Source organism: Rana temporaria, chromosome 4 (genome assembly GCF_905171775.1).
Source record: "Rana temporaria chromosome 4, aRanTem1.1, whole genome shotgun sequence".
NCBI lineage: Eukaryota > Metazoa > Chordata > Amphibia > Anura > Ranidae > Rana > Rana temporaria.
In genome coordinates this window covers 187,616,695-187,637,285 of record NC_053492.1, presented here as the reverse complement: position 1 = coordinate 187,637,285, position 20,591 = coordinate 187,616,695, and the positions used below count along the sequence as shown (strand labels likewise).

At 46.4% G+C, this 20,591-nt stretch overlaps 1 protein-coding gene across 2 annotated transcripts in view; it reads right to left on the bottom strand.

The window, feature by feature from the left end:
• LOC120936830 (probable cation-transporting ATPase 13A4) overlaps nt 1-19,278 on the bottom strand; it is a 104,594-nt gene extending 85,316 nt beyond the window's left edge. Inside the window, exons 1-2 of one of the 2 annotated variants that reach the window (XM_040349529.1) lie at nt 19,062-19,278; nt 7,132-7,305 (exon numbers count right to left, since the gene is read on the bottom strand). In XM_040349529.1, the coding sequence (XP_040205463.1) occupies nt 7,132-7,305; nt 19,062-19,115 (228 nt within the window). In that variant the 5' untranslated portion in view covers nt 19,116-19,278. The remainder of the gene's footprint in view (nt 1-7,131; nt 7,306-19,061) is intronic. The other variant, XM_040349530.1, reaches the window with a different exon arrangement.
• Between the last annotated feature and the right edge of the window lie 1,313 nt (nt 19,279-20,591).

Genomic DNA, 20,591 nt, shown 5'->3' with positions numbered 1-20,591 from the left:
GAAAACATATTTAGAAAGAACAGAGCTAGTTTGCAAGTCCGAAGCTCTTTTTGTATCCCCCCCCCCCCCATTGGTCATTTCAACATGGGTCATGAAAGCAATCCAAATGGCTTACTCGCTAGAAGGTCCCCCCCCCCCAGGAGGTCCGTGCACACTCCACCAGAGTTTCTCCTTCCTGGGCAGCCTGGTCTAAGGTGGCAGCAGGAGCAGATGTAGTCTGTAGAGTGGCAAGTTGGAGCTCTCCAAATACATTTATTAGGCATTACAAATAGGGATGAGCTTCGAGTTCGAGTCAAACTCATGTTCGACTCGAACATTGCCTGTTCGCCTGTTCGGTGAACAACGAACAATTTGAGGTGTTCGCGGCAAATTCGAAAAACCACGGAACACCCTGTTAAAGTCTATGGGAGAAATCTAAAGTACTAATTTTAAAGGCTAATATGCAAGTTTTTGTCCTAAAAAGTGTTTGGGGACCTGGGTCCTGTCCCAGGGGACATGTATCAATGCAAAAAAAGTTTTAAAAACGTCTGTTTTTTCGAGAGCAGTGAATTTAATAATGCTAAAAGTGAAACAATAAAAGTGAAATATTCCTTTAAATTTCGTACCTAGGGGGGGGGGTGTAAAGATAGCATGTGAAATAGCGCATGTTTCCCGTACTTAGAACTGTCTCTGCACAAAGTGTAATTTCTGAAAGAAAAAAAGACATTTAAAACTGACTTGCGGCTATAATGAATTGTCGGCTCTGGCAATTCAGAGCGAATTCATTCATAAAAAAAAATAGCGTGGGGGTCCCCCCAAATTCAAATACCAGGCCCTTCAGGTCTGGAATGGATATTAAGGGGAACCCCGCCATCAATTTAAAAAAAAAATGACGTGGGGTTCCCCCCAAATATCCATTCCAGACCCTTCAGGTCTGGTGTGGATTTTAAGGGGAACTCCACCCCAAATTTAAAAAAAAAAATTGGAGTTCCCCCAAAAATCCACACCAGACCCCTTATCCGAGCACGTTAACCTGGCCGGCCGCAGAAAAGAGGGGGGACAGAGTGCGGCCCCCCTCTCCTGAACCGTACCAGGCCACATGCCCTCAACATGGGGAGGATTTCCCCATGTTGATGGGGACAAGGGCCTCATCCCCACAACCCTTGGTGGTTGTGGGGTTCTGCGGGCGGGGGGCTTATCAGAATCTGGAAGACCCCTTTAACAAAGGGGACCCCCAGATCCTGCCCCCCCTATGTGAATTGGTAATGGGGTACATTGTACTCCTACCATTTCACGAAGGAAGTGTAAATAGTTAAAAAAAACACACACAGACACCGTAGAAAAAAGTCCTTTATTAATAAAAAATAAATTAAAAAAATCCAGCGGTGGTAATCCAATCTCGGTCCGGCTTCCTGCTCCAACGTTGTCTGTATCCAGCGACGGGTGATCTCCTCTCCGGTCCAGCGATGAGAAGATCTTTCGGCATTCAGATTCTGATAAGCCCCCCGCCCGCAGACCCCCACAACCACCGGGCAAGGGTTGTGGGGATGAGGCCCTTGTCCCCATCAACATGGGGACATCCTCCCCATGTTGAGGGCATGTGGCCTGGTATGGTTCAGGAGAGGGGGGGCCGAACTCTGTCCCCCCCTCTTTTCTGCGGCCGACCAGGTTAACGTGCTCGGATAAGGGATCTGGTGTGGATTTTTGGGGGAACTCCACGCCATTTTTTTTTATTTGGGGTGGAGTTCCCCTTAAAATCCACACCAGACCTGAAGGATATTAAGGGGAACCCCGCCATCAATTTAAAAAAAAAATTACGTGGGGTTCCCCTTAATATCCATTCCAGACCTGAAGGGCCTGGTAATTGAATTTGGGGGAACCCCCACGCAATTTTTTTTTTTATGAATGAATTCGCTCTGAATTGCCAGAGCCGACAATTCATTATAGCCGCAAGTCAGTTTTAAATGTCTTTTTTTCTTTCAGAAATGACACTTTGTGCAGGGACAGTTCTAAGTACGGGAAACATGCGCCATTTCACATGCTAACTTTACACCCCCCCCCCAGGTACGAAATTTAAAGGAATATTTCACTTTTATTGTTTCACTTTTAGCATTATTAAATTCACTGCTCCGGAAAAAACGAAATTTGCTATAAATAGATTAGCAGAGTTCTTGACTTGTTAGAGCAGAGCTCTGAGAGTCTTTGCCTATGTGTAGGGGGTGGGGAGTGTGCCTTTCCTCTTATCAGCTGTCTTGACTGTATGCCCAGACTTCACTCCCAGTGCTGAACAGGAAGAGAAAATCTGTAACACAATGTGCTCTTTCAAAAGAATAAAGAAAGGGACAAACAGCAGATATGAATGTAAAACTTATATAGGAAGATTTGTTCCATTTCTGTGTATCATCTGAGGCTGTTCACTTCACTGAGTATATGTGAGGGTTTACATCCACTTTAATCTCTTAGAAAAATTATGGTGACATTTTGTTTAGCTTGCAGGAATGCATTTGACAATTGCGCAACAAATGTTTTAGAAAATAGACCTCTTTGTGTATGGCTACCTTCAAAAAAACATTACGGGCCAGATTCACAAAGACTTACGCCGATGTATCTCGAGATGCGCGGCGTAAGTCTAAATGCGCGCCGGCATATCTTTGCGCCGTACCCACAGAAGCAGATACGCCAGAAAATAGGCTTCATCCGACTGACGTAACTTTCCTACGCCGGCGTAACTTGGGCGCATATTTAGGCTGGGCGCATCTGTCGCTCCCATTGATTTCCTATTCAAATATGCAAATGAGGGAGATATGCCGATTCTCAAACGTACGTTTTGCCGGCGCAGGCTGTAAGCTGTATGCCTGGCCTAAAGTTACCCCTCATAAAAGCAGGGGTAACTTTGCAACAGACTTGCACAGGTCAGCTGGAGAGCAGCTACAGCAGCAGCATTACGGACGAGCTGAGCAACCACACTTGCAGGACAACACATCTGTGTGCCAACATGCCTGGGGCAGCCGTGGTCATAGCACTACTGCGTCTACGGGCACATAGGAGGGCACGGGAGAGGATATACCGCACGCGCATGAACATCTTTGGCATGGGGGATTCGGAGGTGTATCGCATCTTCAGATTCAACACTGATGCCATCCTGGAATTAGCCAGAACCCTGCAGGGTGACATCACCAGCAAGACACACCGCTCACATGCAGTGCAGCCACTGGTCAAGGTCCTGGCTACACTGCATTTCCTTGCAAGTGGATCTTTTCAGCGTACAAGTGGAGTTGTGGCTGGTTTGTCACAATCCAGCATGAGCAGATGTGTGCACCAGGTTGTCCCCGCAATCCTCAGATGCATGTCCCACCACATCATCAGACCAACCCAGGAGCATCTACGGCAGAAGGCAATGGCAGATTTCTACAGAATTGCCAGATTCCCACGCACCGTGGGGGCCATTGATTGCACACATGTGGCACTACAGCCCCCCCCCGTGACACAGAGCACATATACCGCAATCGGAAGCACTGGCATTCCATCAACGTACAGGTGATAGCCGATGCCCCGATGCCTCATATGGCACGTCCGTGCCAAACACCCAGCCATGACAGCTACATATACCGTCAAAGCAACATCCCAACAGAATTTGAACAGAACGTGTACAGGAACAGCTGGCTGGTTGGTGAGTGACATGGGAGTCAGGCATGACTGTCCGACCCCATGATGCAGACATCACGAGGGGCACATTCACGACTAACATCCTCCTGTCTTCTGCCTTCCAGGTGACTTTGCCTATGCACTTGGACCCCATCTCATGACTCCATTCCGGAATCCCCAAACCACAGGAGAGAGAAGATACAATGAAGCACACGCATGTACCCGTGCAGTGGTGGAACGCACATTTGGCCTCCTGAAGTCCCGTTTCCGATGCCTGGATAAGTCCGGGGGGACCCTGTTGTATTCCCCAAACTTTGTGTGCCAGATCATCGGTGCATGTTGCATTCTGCACAACTACGCCATGAGAAAGGGCCTGGAGATTGACATATGTGATGACCTGACCCCCGACCCACGCAATCCCCCCCTAACCCAGGCTACCCCGTCTGCTGAGTCAACAGCAGTCAGGAGATGCCTCACAGTAGGCATCTTTGCACGTTAAACACACACATTCATCATGGCACAAGGAGAATGCATGCACACCACTGGGGTCCCTAGCACACACACACATCACATCCACTTCATATTGGATTAGCCCAAGTCCACCATTCAGGACTTGGGAGCAGCAACGCCACGACAAGGCTCCAATTGTGTTGCTGTACATTCATTCTACATAATAAAAAAATAAGACTCATAACATGAGTATCATAATAAAAAAATAAGACTCATAACATGAGTATCATAATAAAAAAATATAACTGGCACTCATTTGCCCTGACGTGGGCTACGCCTAGTGCCAAGGCTCCTAATCCTCTGTTGCCTGGGGGGAGCCGCGGGTGGGGGGGTGGGTCATTGGGAGGAGGATCATTCCCGGTCTCTCCCTGGCTGGCTGGCTTCCCTCCAAAGCCAGGGCTATGCGTGTGAGGACAGCATTAGTCTGATTCCCCACCGCCTCAATGGCAGCTGTATTGGCCTGTATGGCCACTGCCAGGCTCCTGACCTCTGCCACAAGGCCTGAAGTTGTGGTATCCAGGTCCCCCAGGCAGGTCACTATCGCTGTGCTGTTTGCACTGACCTCCTGCACACTTTTTGTGATGGCGGTAGTGTAAGCAGTCTGCTGGTTAAGGGCCTGCTGGACTGCCAGTGTGCAGGCAGCCTGGGTCTGGCCCAAGGAGGCCAGGCTGGCTGCCACCCGGCGCATGTCACATGCTACAGAACCAACATGGCGGGTCTGCCTGGCCTGGTCCCTCGACAAATTCGCTTCTAAGGCCTCTGGATCACCCCTCGTCTTCCTCGTAGCCTTCCTGGGTGCAGGAGAGGCTTGGGGCTGTCTGTATGGGGATGCCCTTGAGGGTACTTCCCTTATGGAGGAGGAGGAGGAGTGGCTTCCCATAATGGTGGAGGCCCTTGGGGGGCTTCCCATAATGGTGGAGGCCCTTGGGGGGCTTCCCATGATGGTGGAGGCCCTTGGGGGGCTATCCCCTATGGAGGTGGAGGTATAGGAGGGTCCTGGGATAGTGGTCTCGTCCCCAAGGTATATTCCTTCCTCCAGGTCCCCGTGCTCCTCCTCTACTTCCTCTAAAGGAGATGTGTGGACACTGTCCTCATGGGATGGGGTTGGTCGCCCAGCAGCCGAAGATGGGCCCGCTCCCTCCTGGACATCTGTGGATGACACAAAACATTCACATGTGGGTGGACCCACACACTTGTCACATGTTCCCTTCCCCCCCTCACATGCTACACACCAGATAAGAGAAAAAACACGCTTACCTGTCCTCAAGGGCTGATCAACAGAATTGAAGCCCTCCAGGCCCTCCACCTGCTCCCTCTCCAGGCACCTGGCTATGACCTGCTCATCAGGAGTCAGCGTGATATTCAGGGCTGGTCCATCTCCGGTGCTCCTGCTGTGCCTCCTCATCTTGGCCACCTTCTCTTTCACGAGACGCCGCAGGTCGTTTATTTTCTTGCCTATCTTGTTTGGGGTTCGTTCCTCATGGCCAAGGGCATTGACCTGTGTTGCAATCTCAGCCAATATCTCATCCTTACGGACCTTGCTGGTCGTGCCACTCTCAGAACCATGGAGGTACGTGTTGTGCCTTGACATGGCATCAATAATTATAGCCTTCTCCTCTTGTGTGAAATTTTTCATCCTCCTGTCCCTACGCCTAGGCACTGGTACAGACATGGCTCTGAAATAAGCAAGCAAAAGTTACAACACCAAACCAACCAAAGCTGCTGGTGTACTTTTGCACTCGACGGGAGCATGTCTGGGTGTATTTATGCCCTGGGTGTAAACGGTGGGCCGGCTTATCTCGGGGGATACGCCGGGCGTAGTTGTGAGCATGCGCAGAGGGACGCGGGACATGCGATCACGTGACGGCGCATGCGTCGTTCGTTCGTCCCTTCATTTGCATGGGGTCACGCTTCATTTAAAAGGATCACACCCACTTCCTTCCCACTTTGAATTACGTCGGCTTACGTCGGCTTCTTGCTCTGAGAATATGCTGCTTGCCTCTCGAAGTTACGTCGGCGTAGCACATCTTCGATGCGCTACGCCGGCATAAAAATGCGCCAAGCTACGTGAATCTGGCCCTACATGTTTTAATTTTAGAGACTAAGTTAAATGTTTGGACTTGAATGTATGTATGTATTAGGGTCAGCCTAAAAGTTTTAGGTTAGGAGTTATGGGTTAGGGTAAGTAGGCTGCTGTTTTTTATGTCACTTTTTTTGTGTCAAAAGCTTCTCTAATATCAGCATTGAAATCTATGGCCTAATATTTTACTGAAAAACATATTATAATTTATAACTCTTAGCTTAGAATATATCCCATTGTTCTACATCAGGGGTGTCAAACTGGCGGCCCTCCAGCTGTTGCAAAACTACAAGTCCCATGAGGCATTGCAAGGCTTAGGCCCCGTACACACGAGAGGATCCATCCGCTGGAATTGATCCGCGGATAGATTCCCTGGTGTGTACAATCCAGTGGATCTGTTTCCGCGGATTTTTATCCCCCTGGGATGGATTTCAAGCGGATAAAAATTTGAAGACATGCTTTAAAATCTATCCGCTTGAATCCATCCCAACGGATTGATCCGCTGGTCTGTACAGACTCACCGGATCAATCCGTCCGAATGGATCCCCCGCATGCGTCGTAATGATTCGACGCATGCGTGGAATTCCTTATATGACAACGTCGCGCGCGTCGCCGTGTCATCATCGCGGCGACGGCGCGACACGTCATCGCGATGGGATTTCGGCGCGGATTTCGATCCGATGGTGAGTACACTCCATCGGATCAAAATCCGCGAAAATCCTCGAGAGGATTTATCCGCGGATACGGTCCGGCGGACCGTATCCGCGGATCAATCCTCTCGTGTGTACTAGGCCTAACAGTTACAAGCATGACTCCCACAGGCAGAGGCATGATGGGACTTGTAGTTTCGGAACAGCTGGAGGGCCGCCAGTTTGACACCCCTGTTCTACATCATGGTACGGTAATATGGAACTTACTGTGGTTTTCAGCAGTATAACGTCAGCTTCCTGCAGGCTGCACGGAATGCAGTGGGCCCATACATGCCATTCTGGCTTCCAATAAAACAAAAGCCAGAGAAATCCACAAGAAAATACATATCCAAAAACACAGGCTGCTCTTCTGCAGGACTGCTGTTTGTAGCCATATGTTTCCTATGGAAATATAAAACAGAATAAGCAATACAACATGTTTGCTAACCTTCTACACATCCTTCTTATTGCAAAATTATATGGGATTCCATGTGAGGAGGGGGATTAAAGTGTGCATTAGCAAACATCTTGAAGGTAAGGAAGCCTATAAACTCATTAATCACAGACATTTTTAATCTGTAATTGGTTTAGGGACCAATAGCACACTATTCTACCATGCCTTGCTGTAGGCCAACGGGGGGACATTGGTGCCCCTGTGTTTTGATTACAGGCACTCTGGACTTAACACTACTTTCTAGTGGCGAGTTACATTAAGGGTAAGGGAGTCCACATAAGGTAGTTAGGTCTAGTATTGCAGACTGTAAGGGGTCTAATTAATTGAAGTATTATAAATATTTTTAGATTAACAACAAGGAGCATGTGATAATCTAACATGGCACATTGGTAATTGCCGTTGGGATTTGGCTACATCTCTTAAGTAAGTCCAATGTAATATTATGGATGTACACAGTCTGTATAGTAATATATGTGAAGTATTGATATATGGGGATAGTTTGGTATCACTTCAAATTTTTTTAGAGCCACTGATGTATGGAACTTCTCAATGGTCTTAGGTGGGGAATTATTGAAGTAATTAATACAATTAGGGAAATACCTTACTAAACAAGTATTATACCTAAACATCAACCGCCTTCCCAGTGGCTGGATTTGAATGGAATGCACACACATGGATCTACTGATTTTAACATAGTCTGGTTTAAAATAAATATATGACTTACCGTATGTAAGCATCATGCAATAAAATATTAGTAGAAGTCTGGGTTGATATTAGGCCCCCTCAACCCTTGTTTCTCTTCTGAAGAAGTTCAATTCAAGAAATATGTTGAGAGAGATTTCTGGCTCTCTGTAGTTGCTGCTCTCTTGTGAATTTGTAATTTTATGCTCTATGTTTACTTACCATTAGATAACATTTGGAATAGGAGAAGTGAGTTGCAGGAATAAAGGTAGGAGGAAGTTTCTCAGAGAAATTTTCTCTGTAACCAGCGTCATCCGAGGATGTGAACCTCACATCCCCAGAAGATGCTGGTTACAGAGAATTGTGCGTGTTGGGAGGGGCCTCGCACAAGACATTATTCCGCAAAGTGTCTGACTACTTGGACCTGCTGGTTATTTGTAACACATGCTGTGTAATTCCTTCAAAATTGTGAGTGTGATTTTATAATTGTAATAAAAATTCAGTCTATGGCAGAAAGATCACATCGTTTTTCTTTCTGTCAGGCTCCATGTATTCTGAAGGCAAGTAGACAAGAAGGAAACTGATGCAGCCACCACAAGGATTTGGTAGCTACAATATATTACATTTTGTCTGGGATTTAGTTATCCTTTAAAAACTGAAACCACTCTGGAGAATACAATGTCACACAGTTCATCAGGTAATGAAAACAAAGGAAACACACCCAACCCTGTCCCTGAAGGCAGCTTCTCTGAACTATAAACATCAAGCTCATCACTTATATTAATCATCCTTAGAAAGACTTGGTAGCAATTTTCTTGCCAGCATTGTACACGGCTTATAGTTCTGTTGATTTACACCTTTTTAATCCACGTTCAACCTGTCAGATTATCATTAATTATAGTTGTATATACACACAGACAACATAGTATATACATGTCTACATAAAAAGCACAAAATATTAAGAATTACATAAACTCATCCCTTAGACAATACTTCAGTATATTGTGACAATAAAAGGAATTAGTGCACTTGCTATCAATGTTTTAAAGTAATTGTTTTTAAATGTGCCAAACTCAATATAATTACCATGTCATATAAACAAATATATTTTGGATCACCTATACACATAGAATCATGGTATACTACTAGTTATTAAAACTGAACTTCAGCTTTGCATACACTTTACATAGGTTGTTTGGGCCAGCTTGGCAATAATGTCCATCACTAGGGATGAGCCGAACACCCCAGTGTTCGGTTCACACCAGAACCTTCGAACGGATCTGACGTTCGGGCGAACGTATCAAACCCCATTGACGTCTATGGGACTCGAGCGTTCGAATTCAAAAGTGCTCATTTTAAAGCCCAATATACAAGTTATTGTGGGAAAATGGGTTTTAAAAACTGTCGTTTGTTCTGGAGCAGCGATTTTAATGATGCTTAAAGTGAAAAAATTAAAAATTAAAAATTCCTTTAAATATCGTACCTGCTGGGTGTCTATAGTAGTGGCACGTGTTTAGAACTGCACAAAATAAGATTACTATAAGAAAAAAGTCATTTAAGACTGCTTGCGGCTATATAGCTAGATTCAGTAAGAGTTAGGCCGGCGTATCAGTAGATACGCCGACCTAACTCGGAATCTGCGCTGTCCTAAGTTTAAGTGTATTCTCAAACAGAAATACACTTAAACCTATCTAAGATACCACGGCTTGCGCCGTCGTATCTTAGGGTGCAATATTTAGGCTGGCCGCTAGGTGGCGCTTTCATTGCGTTCGGCCTAGAATATGTAAATCACTAGATACGCCTATTCACGAATGTACGTCCGCCAGTCGCAGTAAAGATACGCCGTTTACGTAAGGCATTTTCAGGCGTAAAGTTATTCCATCAAATAGCTGGACTAGTAATGTTAAGTATGGCCGTCGTTCCCGCGTCGAAATTTGAAAATTTTACGTTGTTTGCGTAAGTCGTCCGTGAATAGGGCTGGATGTAATTTACGTCCACGTCGAAACCAATACGTCCTTGCGTCCTACTTTGCTGCAATGCACACTGGGATATGTACACGGACGGCGCATGCGCCGTTCCTAAAAAACGTCAATCACGTCAGGTCAACCCATATTAACATAAAACACACCCCCTCAGCCTAATTTCAATTAGGCGCGCTTACGCCGGCCACATTTACGCTACGCCGCCGTACCTTAGCAGGCAAGTACTTTGTGAATACAGTACTTGCCTAGCTAACTTACGGCGGCGTAGTGTAAATATGCTACGCTACGCCGCCGCAAAGATGCGCGCCCCTAGCTGAATCCAGCTATTAATGTAATGTTTGGTCCCTGCAATATGGATGAAAATCACTGAGAAAAATAGCATGGGTTTCCCCACCCCCCCTCCCCCAGGTCATTAAAAAGCCCCTTTGGCCCTATATACTTTGAACAGAAGTATACAGGCGGTGCAAACAAGACAGGGACTGTAGGTTTTTTGTTAAGTAGAATCTATTTGTAATTTTCAACTGGTACTTCTTTAACCACTTGCTTACTGGGCACATAAACCCCCTTCGTTCCCAGGCGAAATTTCAGCTTCCGGCACTGCGTCGCTTTAACTGACAATTGCGCGGTCGTGCGACGTGGCTCCCAAACAAAATTGGCGTCCTTTTTTCCCCACAAATAGAGCTTTATTTTGGTGGTATTTGATCACCTCTGCAGTTTTTATTTTTTGCGCTATAAACAAAAAAAGAGCGACAATTTAAAAAAATATATATTTTTTTTTACTTGTTGCTATAATAAATATCCCAATTTTGTTTTTTTTTACTAGTAATGACGGCGATTTGCGATTTTTTTGTCAGGGCTGCGATATTGCGACGGACGTATCGGACACTTTTGACACAATTTTGGGACCATTCACATTTACACAGCGATCAGTGCTATAAAAATGCACTAATTACTGTATAAATGTGACTGGCAGTGAAGGGGTTAACACTAGGAGGTGAGGAAGGGGTTAAATGTATTCCCTCATTGTGTTCTTACTGTGTGGGGGGAGGGGGGTGACTGAGGGAGGTGACCGATGCTGTGTCTCTATGTAAAGAGACACAGCATCGGTCTCCTCTCTCCCTCACAGCACGTGGAGCTCTGTGTTTACACACAGAGCTCCACGTCCTGCTGTGTTACCGGCTGTGTTTACCGACGATCGCGAGTGTCTGGCGGACATCGCGGCCGCCAGGCACCCGCATCGGCTCCCGAGCGATGCGCCGGGCACGTTGTTTCCCCGCTGCGCTCCCCCAGCGGCGCGCACGGGGAACAACAACAGCAGGACGTCCAGGGACGTCCACCCGGCAGTTGAGAGCCGCGCTGTGGACGTCTTTCGACCATAGCGCGGGTCTCAACTGGTTAAAGTGTAGCTTCAACCATAAAATCTTTTTTTAAGCTTTTCTGAAAACATAGAGAAGGGTTATCACCCTGTAACATTTGTTTTGCTGTCTGTTTTTTTTTGTGAAACAAGAATTGTGATAAAGCATCAGTGGACAGGAGACACCTCTTACAGAAGAGAATTTCCCTACCTAGGGGTAGATTTCCTCTCACTTCCTGTTGTCTCCTTCCGTTTGCAAGTAGGAGTCGTTTGTAATTTGGATGTTTGAAAGTAAGGGCTTGCCGTATATACTCTGCAGAAATTTGGGACCTAGGTGTTGGTGTTGCCACAACACTGTAAGCACTCACAGTTAGTCTTGGTGGGCGCTGGAACGCCCTGCTGTGAAATATTAGATCAAGAATTGTAATTACACGCCCTTGTTGAACAGGGGCAGAAAAATTGGGCCTTAGGCACTGGTGGCGGTGCAAAAAACACTGCAACCCCTCGCAGATACTGTAATTGGAGCGCAGCAAAGCGCCTCATGCAAAGTATTGCATCAAAAATTGTTATTACACGCCCCTGTTAAACGGGGCAGAAAAATTGTGCCTTACGCACAACACTGCAACCCCTCACAGATACTGTAATTGGAGCACAGCAAAGAGCCACATGCAAAGAATTGCATCAAAAATTGTTATTATACGCCCCTGTTAAACAGGGGCAGAAAAATTGGGCCTTAGGCACTGGTGGCGGTGCCCAGAACCAACAATGTTCTTACTAGCTATCAGCAAGATCATTGAGGAGGAAAAGTATATTCACTCAGCATAACAGGATAGTCACTCAAAATCAGCATAGGCAGTCTCCAAGGGAATCTGACATTTCAAAACAATTATTCAGTTACATCAGCATCAGGTGCTTGGTAGCTGGTGTTGATCCAAGCCTGATTCATTTTTATGAAGGTCAGTCGATCGACGGAGTCGGTGGAGAGGCGCACCCTGTGATCGGTCACAAAGCCTCCAGCAGCACTGAATGTGCGTTCTGAAAGAACGCTGGATGCAGGACAAGCCAGTAGCTCAATTGCGTACTGTGCAAGCTCTGGCCAGTGATCCATCCTCAAGACCCAGTAAGCCAGAGGATTTTCGGTGGGGAAGGTGTCCAAGTCTGATCTTGCCCCTAGGTACTCCCGCACCATGTAAACCAGACGCTGGCGATGGCTGCTGGAACCCGGTTATACCTTGGGGCTGCGGACTAAAAAATTGTCTGAACGCATCGGTCAGACGGCCACCTTCTCCACCGCTCCTTCTTTGACTCACCAAAGCCTCAGCAACATGTTGTCCAGGATTTGGTAATCCCCCAGGTTCTGGGAACGCGTTGCACAGACCTTTCTGCAAGGCCTCCCGAAGATGTTTCATCTTCTGCTCCCTCTGCGATGGCAAGATAAGGTCCGCAACCTTACTCTTGTAACGTGGATCAAGGAGAGTTGCCAGCCAGTAATGATCCCTCTCCTTGATATCATGAACACGAGGATCCTTACACAGGCTTTGCAGGATCAGGGAGGCCATGCAGCGTAGGTTTGCTGAGGCATTTGGGGCACAGTCCTCTGGGTCACTGAGGACGACAGGATCCGCAGCCACCTCATCCCAGCCACGTAAAAGTCCATGGGTTCCTTGGGACTGTAAATGATCCCTTGAAGACTGCTGCAGCTGATGCTGAGTGCTAGGCTCCACCTCCATGCTGATGATACAATCCTCCTCCTCCTCCTCCTCCTATTCCTGTGTGCTAGGCAGGCAAGCAAGACCACTGTCTGGATAAAGGGGGCCTTGAGAGGTTAGGAAGTCCTCCTCTTCCTCCCTCTGTTCTGCCTCAAGGGCCCTGTCCATTATTCCACGTAGCGTGTGCTCCAACATGTGAATAAGAGGGACAGTCTCACTGATGCATGCATTGTCACTGCTCACCATCCTTGTGGCCTCCTCAAATGATGACAGGACAGTGCATGCATCCCTGATCAAGGCCCACTGGCGTGGGGAGAAAAAAACCAAGCTCCCCTGACCCAGTTCTGCTGCCATATTGGCACAGGTACTCATTGATGGCCCTCTGCTGCGTGTGCAGCTGCTGCAGCATGGCCAATGTAGAGTTCCATCTGGTGGGCATGTCACAGATTAGGCGGTTCTTGGGCAGGTTGTTTTCCCTTTGGAGGTCTGTCAGCCGAGCACTGGCATTATATGACCTTCGGAAATGCACACAGACTTTCCTGGCCTGCTTCAGGACATCCTGTAAGCCCGGGTACCTGCCCAAGAACCGCTGCACCACCAAATTCAGGACATGAGCAAAACAGGGCACATGGGTCAGTTGTCCCTGTCGCAGGGCAGAGAGGAGGTTGGTGCCATTGTCGCTAACCACGATTCCTGGCTTAAGCTGGCGTGGTGTCAACCACCTCTGAGCCTGCCCCTGCAGAGCTCACAGAACCTCTGCCCCAGTGTGGCTCCTGTCTCCCAAGCACACCAGCTCTAGCACCGCATGGCATCTCTTTGCCTGTATTCCTGCGTAGCCCCTCGTACGCCTACTGGTTCCGAGGACACATCAGCACAGGAAGAGGCCACAGAGGAAGAAGAAGAGGAGGGGGTGGAGGAGAGAGGTGTGTCACAACCGGTAGGAGTTTTTTGGAGGCGTAGTGGCGGAACAGCCTCCAACACTACTGTACCTTGGCCTGCGTCCTTCCTAGCTGCCAGCAGAGTCACCCAATGCGCCATGAAAGAGAGGTAACGTCCCTGTCCATGCCTGCTGGACCATTAATCAGCGGTGATATGCACCTTACCACTGACTGCCCTGTCCAGCGAGGCATGGACATTGCCTTCCACATGGCGGTAGAGAGCCGAAATCGCCTTCCATGAGAAAAAATGGCGTTTGGGAACTTGCCACTGAGGTACCGCACATTCCACAAACTCACGGAAGGGGGCAGAATCTACCAACTGAAAAGGCAGCAGTTGAAGTGATAGCAATTTCGCTAAACTAGCATTCAACCGCTGGGCATGTGGATGGCTGGGAGGGTACTTCTTTCAGCGCTGCAGCAGCTGGGGCAGGGAAATTTGGCTGGTACAATCTGACATCAGTGTACCGATAGTAGATTGCCCGCATGTACTACTAGGTTGTGACACACCTAATTCTACACCTTCAGTCCTATCAGTGCAGGCTTCAGAGAGGACTGAGGGTATAGTGGGGTTGGAGATCCCAGCTGATGAGGGGCAAGGGGAGGTCCGCTTTGTTCTTTGGTGTGGGTCTTTCAGGTATGCTTGCCAACGAACTGCATGGCAGGTCGACATATGTCTGGTCAAGCATGTGGTGCCCAATCTGGTGATGTTTTGGCCACGTGAGATACGCTTCAGACATATGTTGCAAATAGCAACGGTGTGATCTGATGCACATGTCTCAAAAAAGGCCCACACCAAAGAACTTTTGCAGTAACGCTGAGACACAGCAGCGCTCTGCACAGGCGTAGCTCTGCAATGTAATGCAGTTGGTGTGCTGCCCTTAAGCTGTGCCCTGGAGGGCATCCTGCCTCTTTGGAGATGTGCCTGTGCCTCCTCCTCCTCTCTCCTATCAGGCACCCACGTACAGTCAGTGACCTCATCATCCCCTCCCTCCTCATCACTGTCCAAAACCTGGCAGTATGCTGCCGCTGGGGGAACATGCCTGCCAGATTGCTGTCCCTCTCGGGCACCCCCTCTCTCTGGGCTTACATTACTGCCTTCCTCTATCTGTGTTCCATCATCGGAGCCTTCAAAACGCTGCGCATTTTCATGCAGCATGTACCCAACACCGTGTTGAAACAGTTCGGGGGACTCCTCAGGAGGACATGGTGGGACTAGGAAAGGAGTAAGTGATGCCATTGAGCAGAGGGAAGAGGACGCCTTGGCAGCTAATTTGCCAGACAAAGTACCCTGAGCCTGGGTGAGAAAGGATGAGGACGAGGATGAGGATGGCTTGGTCATCCACTCTACCAATTTGTCTGCATGTTGAGGCTCAACACGGCCAGCTCCCGAAAAGAAGGACGAGCGTGTGCAACGGCCACGTGCTGAAGAGGATGCACTGTGTCCACCACCAGAACTGTTGCCTCTAGATGCAGAGCCTGCTTGCCCTCGTGACTCTCTGCCTCTCTTTGTTGTCCTTCCAGACATTATAATGGCCTGCAGAGGACAAAGTCAGTACACACACCTCGTAGCTTTAGGTGCAAACTGCAGAGGACACGTGCAGTACACACCAAGTGGGTTTAGTAGCACTGAGCACACAGGCAATACAACACGTGAGAACACTGCAGCTAGCACAATCACAAAGAAATGAGCAGCACACTAGCACTATGCAACAAGTGGGTTTAGTTGCAAATGAATGAGCAGCACACTTGCACTATCCACCAAGTGGGTTTAGTTGCAAATGAATGAGCAGCACACTTGCACTATGCAACAAGTGGGTTTAGTTGCAAATGAATAAGCAGCACACTTGCACTATGCAACAATTGGGTTTAGTTGCAAATGAATGAGCAGCACACTTGCACTATCCACCAAGTGGGTTTAGTTGCAAATGAATGAGCAGCACACTTGCACTATCCACCAAGTGGGTTTAGGTGCACTGAGCACTCGGGCAATACAACATGTGAGAACACTGCAGCTAGCACAATCAACTGTTTCTTGTTTCTGTATGTGTCCCATTTCCTTCTACTTCCTCTCCTGGAGCTGCAGGAGGAAGTAAGGAGAATCCCCCTTGTCACCAGAACAAGTGTCCCTATTGGAAAATGTACCCATACCTTTTGCTCTCACGACAGCTGTAACAAATTTTTATTTACATTTGTAATGGTCACCTCGAGAATTTGAGAGCACGAATCTATCTAGTAGGGACCAGAAAAAAGCCTGACAGTGGTTCTATTCCTTCCCTACTCTATCCAAACATACATACTTTTTCAACCAGATGTTCCTTACCTTTCCTGCTGCCCACCCTGCTGAACATCACTCATATGCTGAGAAATGTTCTGCTAAAATATACAGAGAACCCAACACTACCAGCAGTTGAACTCTTGAAAAATTATCTTTCAGTGTCATAATCTTCTGGTGCGACAGATGGTAATAGAGCTGATAGACCTGTGACGGGCACCCATCTAGAGTGCAGACTATGCTCACCCTTTCCATCCACCTCCTTAATTCACAGAAGTCATACTATTGCTTCAATGATTAAAACATGATCTATGAATGGAGAGGGCGGACCTTTCAATCATCTGGACATCATCCATTCATAGATTACGGTTCATCCATAGAAGCTATAGTACAGCGTCTATGGATGGAGGAGGTAGGTGGAAAGAGTGGGCATAGTCAGATACTCTTGATGAGTACCTGTCACAACTCCATCAGCTCTGTTAACCTCCACCGAACAAGAAGATTATGGAGGCGGGAGGTAGGGGGGCATCAGTGGAGGAAGATTTCAAGGAATTCAGGAACCAGAAGCACAAGACATACATCAGATAATAGTAAGTAATTTCCTTTGTGCTGATATTTTTTTTAAGTTTTATTTGCACCTAGGCCTTAAGCAGATTTCTCAGAATCGGAGCATCGTTTGCAGCACGGGCAGAAGGAAAGGTAAGTAATTACACAGTTCTTCTATTTACCGGTATAGCTTGATTTTTAAATGTTTACAATAAGTATAGGGTTACTTTAAATACCTGGCCATATTAACCTCATTTGGTACGAAGATCAGTAACTTTCAATTTTGTAACCAAAAATGTTTTGTTTTCTAAATCTATTCCCTATCCCCCCACAAAAAAAAGAATTATCATCTGTAGAGCTTCAAAAATTAAATGTCTGGGTTAATGTTAAAATGTGATAAGAGATTATCCACTGGCACATCAATACTAGATATTGATCTGCACTTCATATGGACACAGCAGTCTTAAGATTTTCCTGCTATATTCAACATACAAATTATTAGTATTCCACTGTTGGTTACTGGGCAGTGACAGTTGAAATGCAAAAGGTAATCACAATTTCTGCAATGTTTTAAAGAAAAGCTGTAGAGAAATATCTACACTGTAGTCACTGACCTTTCCTTCTGAAGATGCTGACTGCTTAGCTGTTAAGCAGGTGCATTGGCTTTAGTACTTTTTAAGATTCTGGGGGCTCAACTTTACTCTAAACCCACCCTGGACTTCAGGTCAGTGATTCTAAGCATTGAAGCTAGAGGCAGCCAGACATCAAGTACTTTCAGAAGAACTACAGCAATGACCCCTACATATTTCCTTTAGTACATGCTTCCTTTAAAACTGAACTCCAGGGGAAAAAAAGATGTACCCTTGTAGTGGGGACTTGCCTAGTCCATAGGCTAGTTTTGATTAGGGGATGATAAATAAGGTGATATACTTAACTTATTACTCAGACTTAGGCCGCGTACACACGGTCGGACAAAACCGATCAGAATGGACCGAGGTTCAGTTTCATCGGTCCAAACCGACCGTGTGTATAGCCCATCGGTCTGTTGTCCTTCGGTCCAACATTTTAAAACATGCTTTAAAATCGAACCGATGGCCCGCTGCCCGATCGGTCCAAACCGATGGTTAGTACAGAAAGCATCGGTTCTAAACCCGCGCGTGCTCAAAATCAAGTCGACGCATGCTTGGAAGCATTGAACTTCGTTTTATTCAGCACGTCGTGTGTTCTGACCCGATCGGTTTTTGGAGCGATGGTGTGTACGCACATCAGACCATCAGGCCACTTCAGCGGTGAACCGATGGAAATGGCCCGTCGGACCATTCTCATCGGTTTGGAACGACTGTGTGTACGCGGCCTTACTCCTCTGTATGGGATGATTTCCAAGAAGCCTCTTACCTACGACATCATTCCATACGGTGGAGGGCAGCAGTCCTGCATTGTATGGGAGGATGTCATTGGCTGGCACATATTCCAAGTGTCAGTGGATGAGATCGCTGGCTGTTCTGGGATTGAGGAATAAGTTAAGTCTATTAACCTCTCAAACTTAACAGTTAACCTTTACAGTGAGGAAGTGGATCCATTGCAAGGGCAAATATTTTTCTCTATACTTGTACAAGAAAGAGATACATGTGACAAATGTGAATAACAGATGAAAGCATTATGATTCACATACGAAAAACAAAGTGCTGAAAATGTTCAGCAGAGCCTTAGTACTTGGTACCCAGTAGCCCTTCTATGTTATAACATAAAAATTAATGACAGTATAATCGACAAAACAAAACGTAATGCCTTAAGAGTATATTCCAATAATAATAATAAAAAAAAAACACCCCCCAGCATGTTTTTTCAGACAGCTTAATATGAGACATCCAAAAAATTAAAAAATAAATATAAAAATATGAAGAGAGATGTTTGCTATTTTTTCCTAAGTATATGAGCAAGTGAGTTTATCCCCTAACTTCTAAAAAGAAAAAAAAAACAATGTGGAAAACTCCCTCTACTGTATGTTAACAGACCTGTATTGACATACAGAAATATTTTACTGATGGAAATTCAGTATAGTGCAAAACTACAGCTTACAAAATGTTGAATTCTATGCACAGCACCCAGAGTTGGTGTCAATAAAAGCCAAACATCAAATTTTTTTTCTCACTGTCTTGTACACCATTATCCTAGAAACCAATATTTTCTTTTTATAAAGAGATTACACAGAATAGTCTCACCATCTCATTTTCTTCTCCCTCGTTAAGTAGAGCATGATCAACATATCTCTCCATCAATAATGAATTCTCTGTCCTCTGCCGAGTTTGCTAGAGTGTAATGAAAATGAACTTTCCTGTGCTATAATGTGTGTATATATATATGGCATATTGACCATTTTTTCCCAATGTGCTTTTTGTAGCCTTTGTCCTGGGAACACACCCCTGTCATGAAGTTGGCATCCAGCAAGCTTTGTAAATTGCTCCACAGTTTTGAAATATGTGTACTGAAATATCATTGTTGAACACTGTAGCTTTATGCAGGATATTTCCTTGTTTGTATAAACCACCTTCACATTAGCAGGTTACAGTATATGACAAACATTTCCAAAAACAATGCACACGACACAGTGAAACAAAATCATTTAGTTTGCAAAGTAAACACACTCTACTAACCCCAATAAAACCATTAACCTACATGGTAACTTAAATACTAGGAATGCTGTATTCATTGGTGGACTTCTAATGCTGGTCATCGATTTTGTTTTTTGGATCAGTAACATATACAGTGCAGCAGTCAAGACTATGTGATGTACAAGAGTGTAGAGGTTATAATGCAAAGGTCAAGACTATGACACTATTACACAGCACAGCTTGCACAGTGCAATAGACAGGTGTAATTGTCCCTGTTGTGTTGGTGATCAGTGTGCTCCTTTACATTGGTGGTCAACATGCCTCCTTATACTGGTGATCAGGTCTTAGTGCTTCCCCATTACATTGGTGGCCAAAGCTCTACGTGCCCCCTTACATTGGTGGTCAGAGCTCAGTGTGCCTTTATACACTGATGTTCAGAATTCAATATGCCCTCTTACATTGGTAGTTGGTGTGCAGTGTGCCCCCTAACATTGGTGATCAGCGTTCCCCCTTACATTGGCGGTCAGTGTGCCGCTCACATTGGTGGTCAGTGTATCCCTTTACTGTACATTGGTGGTCAGAATGTTCATGTGCATTTGTTCATGGTCCATACATTGGCTGCCAGTGTTCTCCTTACATTGATGGTCAGAGTTTTTCTTTCCATTGGTGGTCAATGTGCCCCTTTATTGGTAGTCAGTGTATCCTTTACAGCTCTACACAGTGCAGATCCTGACCTCCCTGGGGCCCTAAGCTAAATTACATGTCACTTTAATTTTGAGAAGCGAGGGGGGGGGTTGCTGCCGAAAAGAGAAGCGGGGGGAGCGCTGCGGACAGTGACATGTCACAATAAAGATTAAAGTTGAGAAACGCGTACCTTGACAGCTTACATTAATGTGAGAAGCGGGGGGTTCTCGGGGGGAGCTGACTTCTTACCTCTTCTCCCATGCAGCCAGCGAGTTGAGAAGCGGGGTGAGGGGCTGAAAATTACTTCTCACCAGGCGGGGCCTCTTCGCAACTTTGCGGGCCCTAAGCGGCTTGCATAGTGAGCCTATAGGGCGGATCGGCCCTGGCTCTACACTTGGATATATCTGTGAGGCATAACAAAGACATATTATGCCAACAAGAAGTATAAGGGTCCGC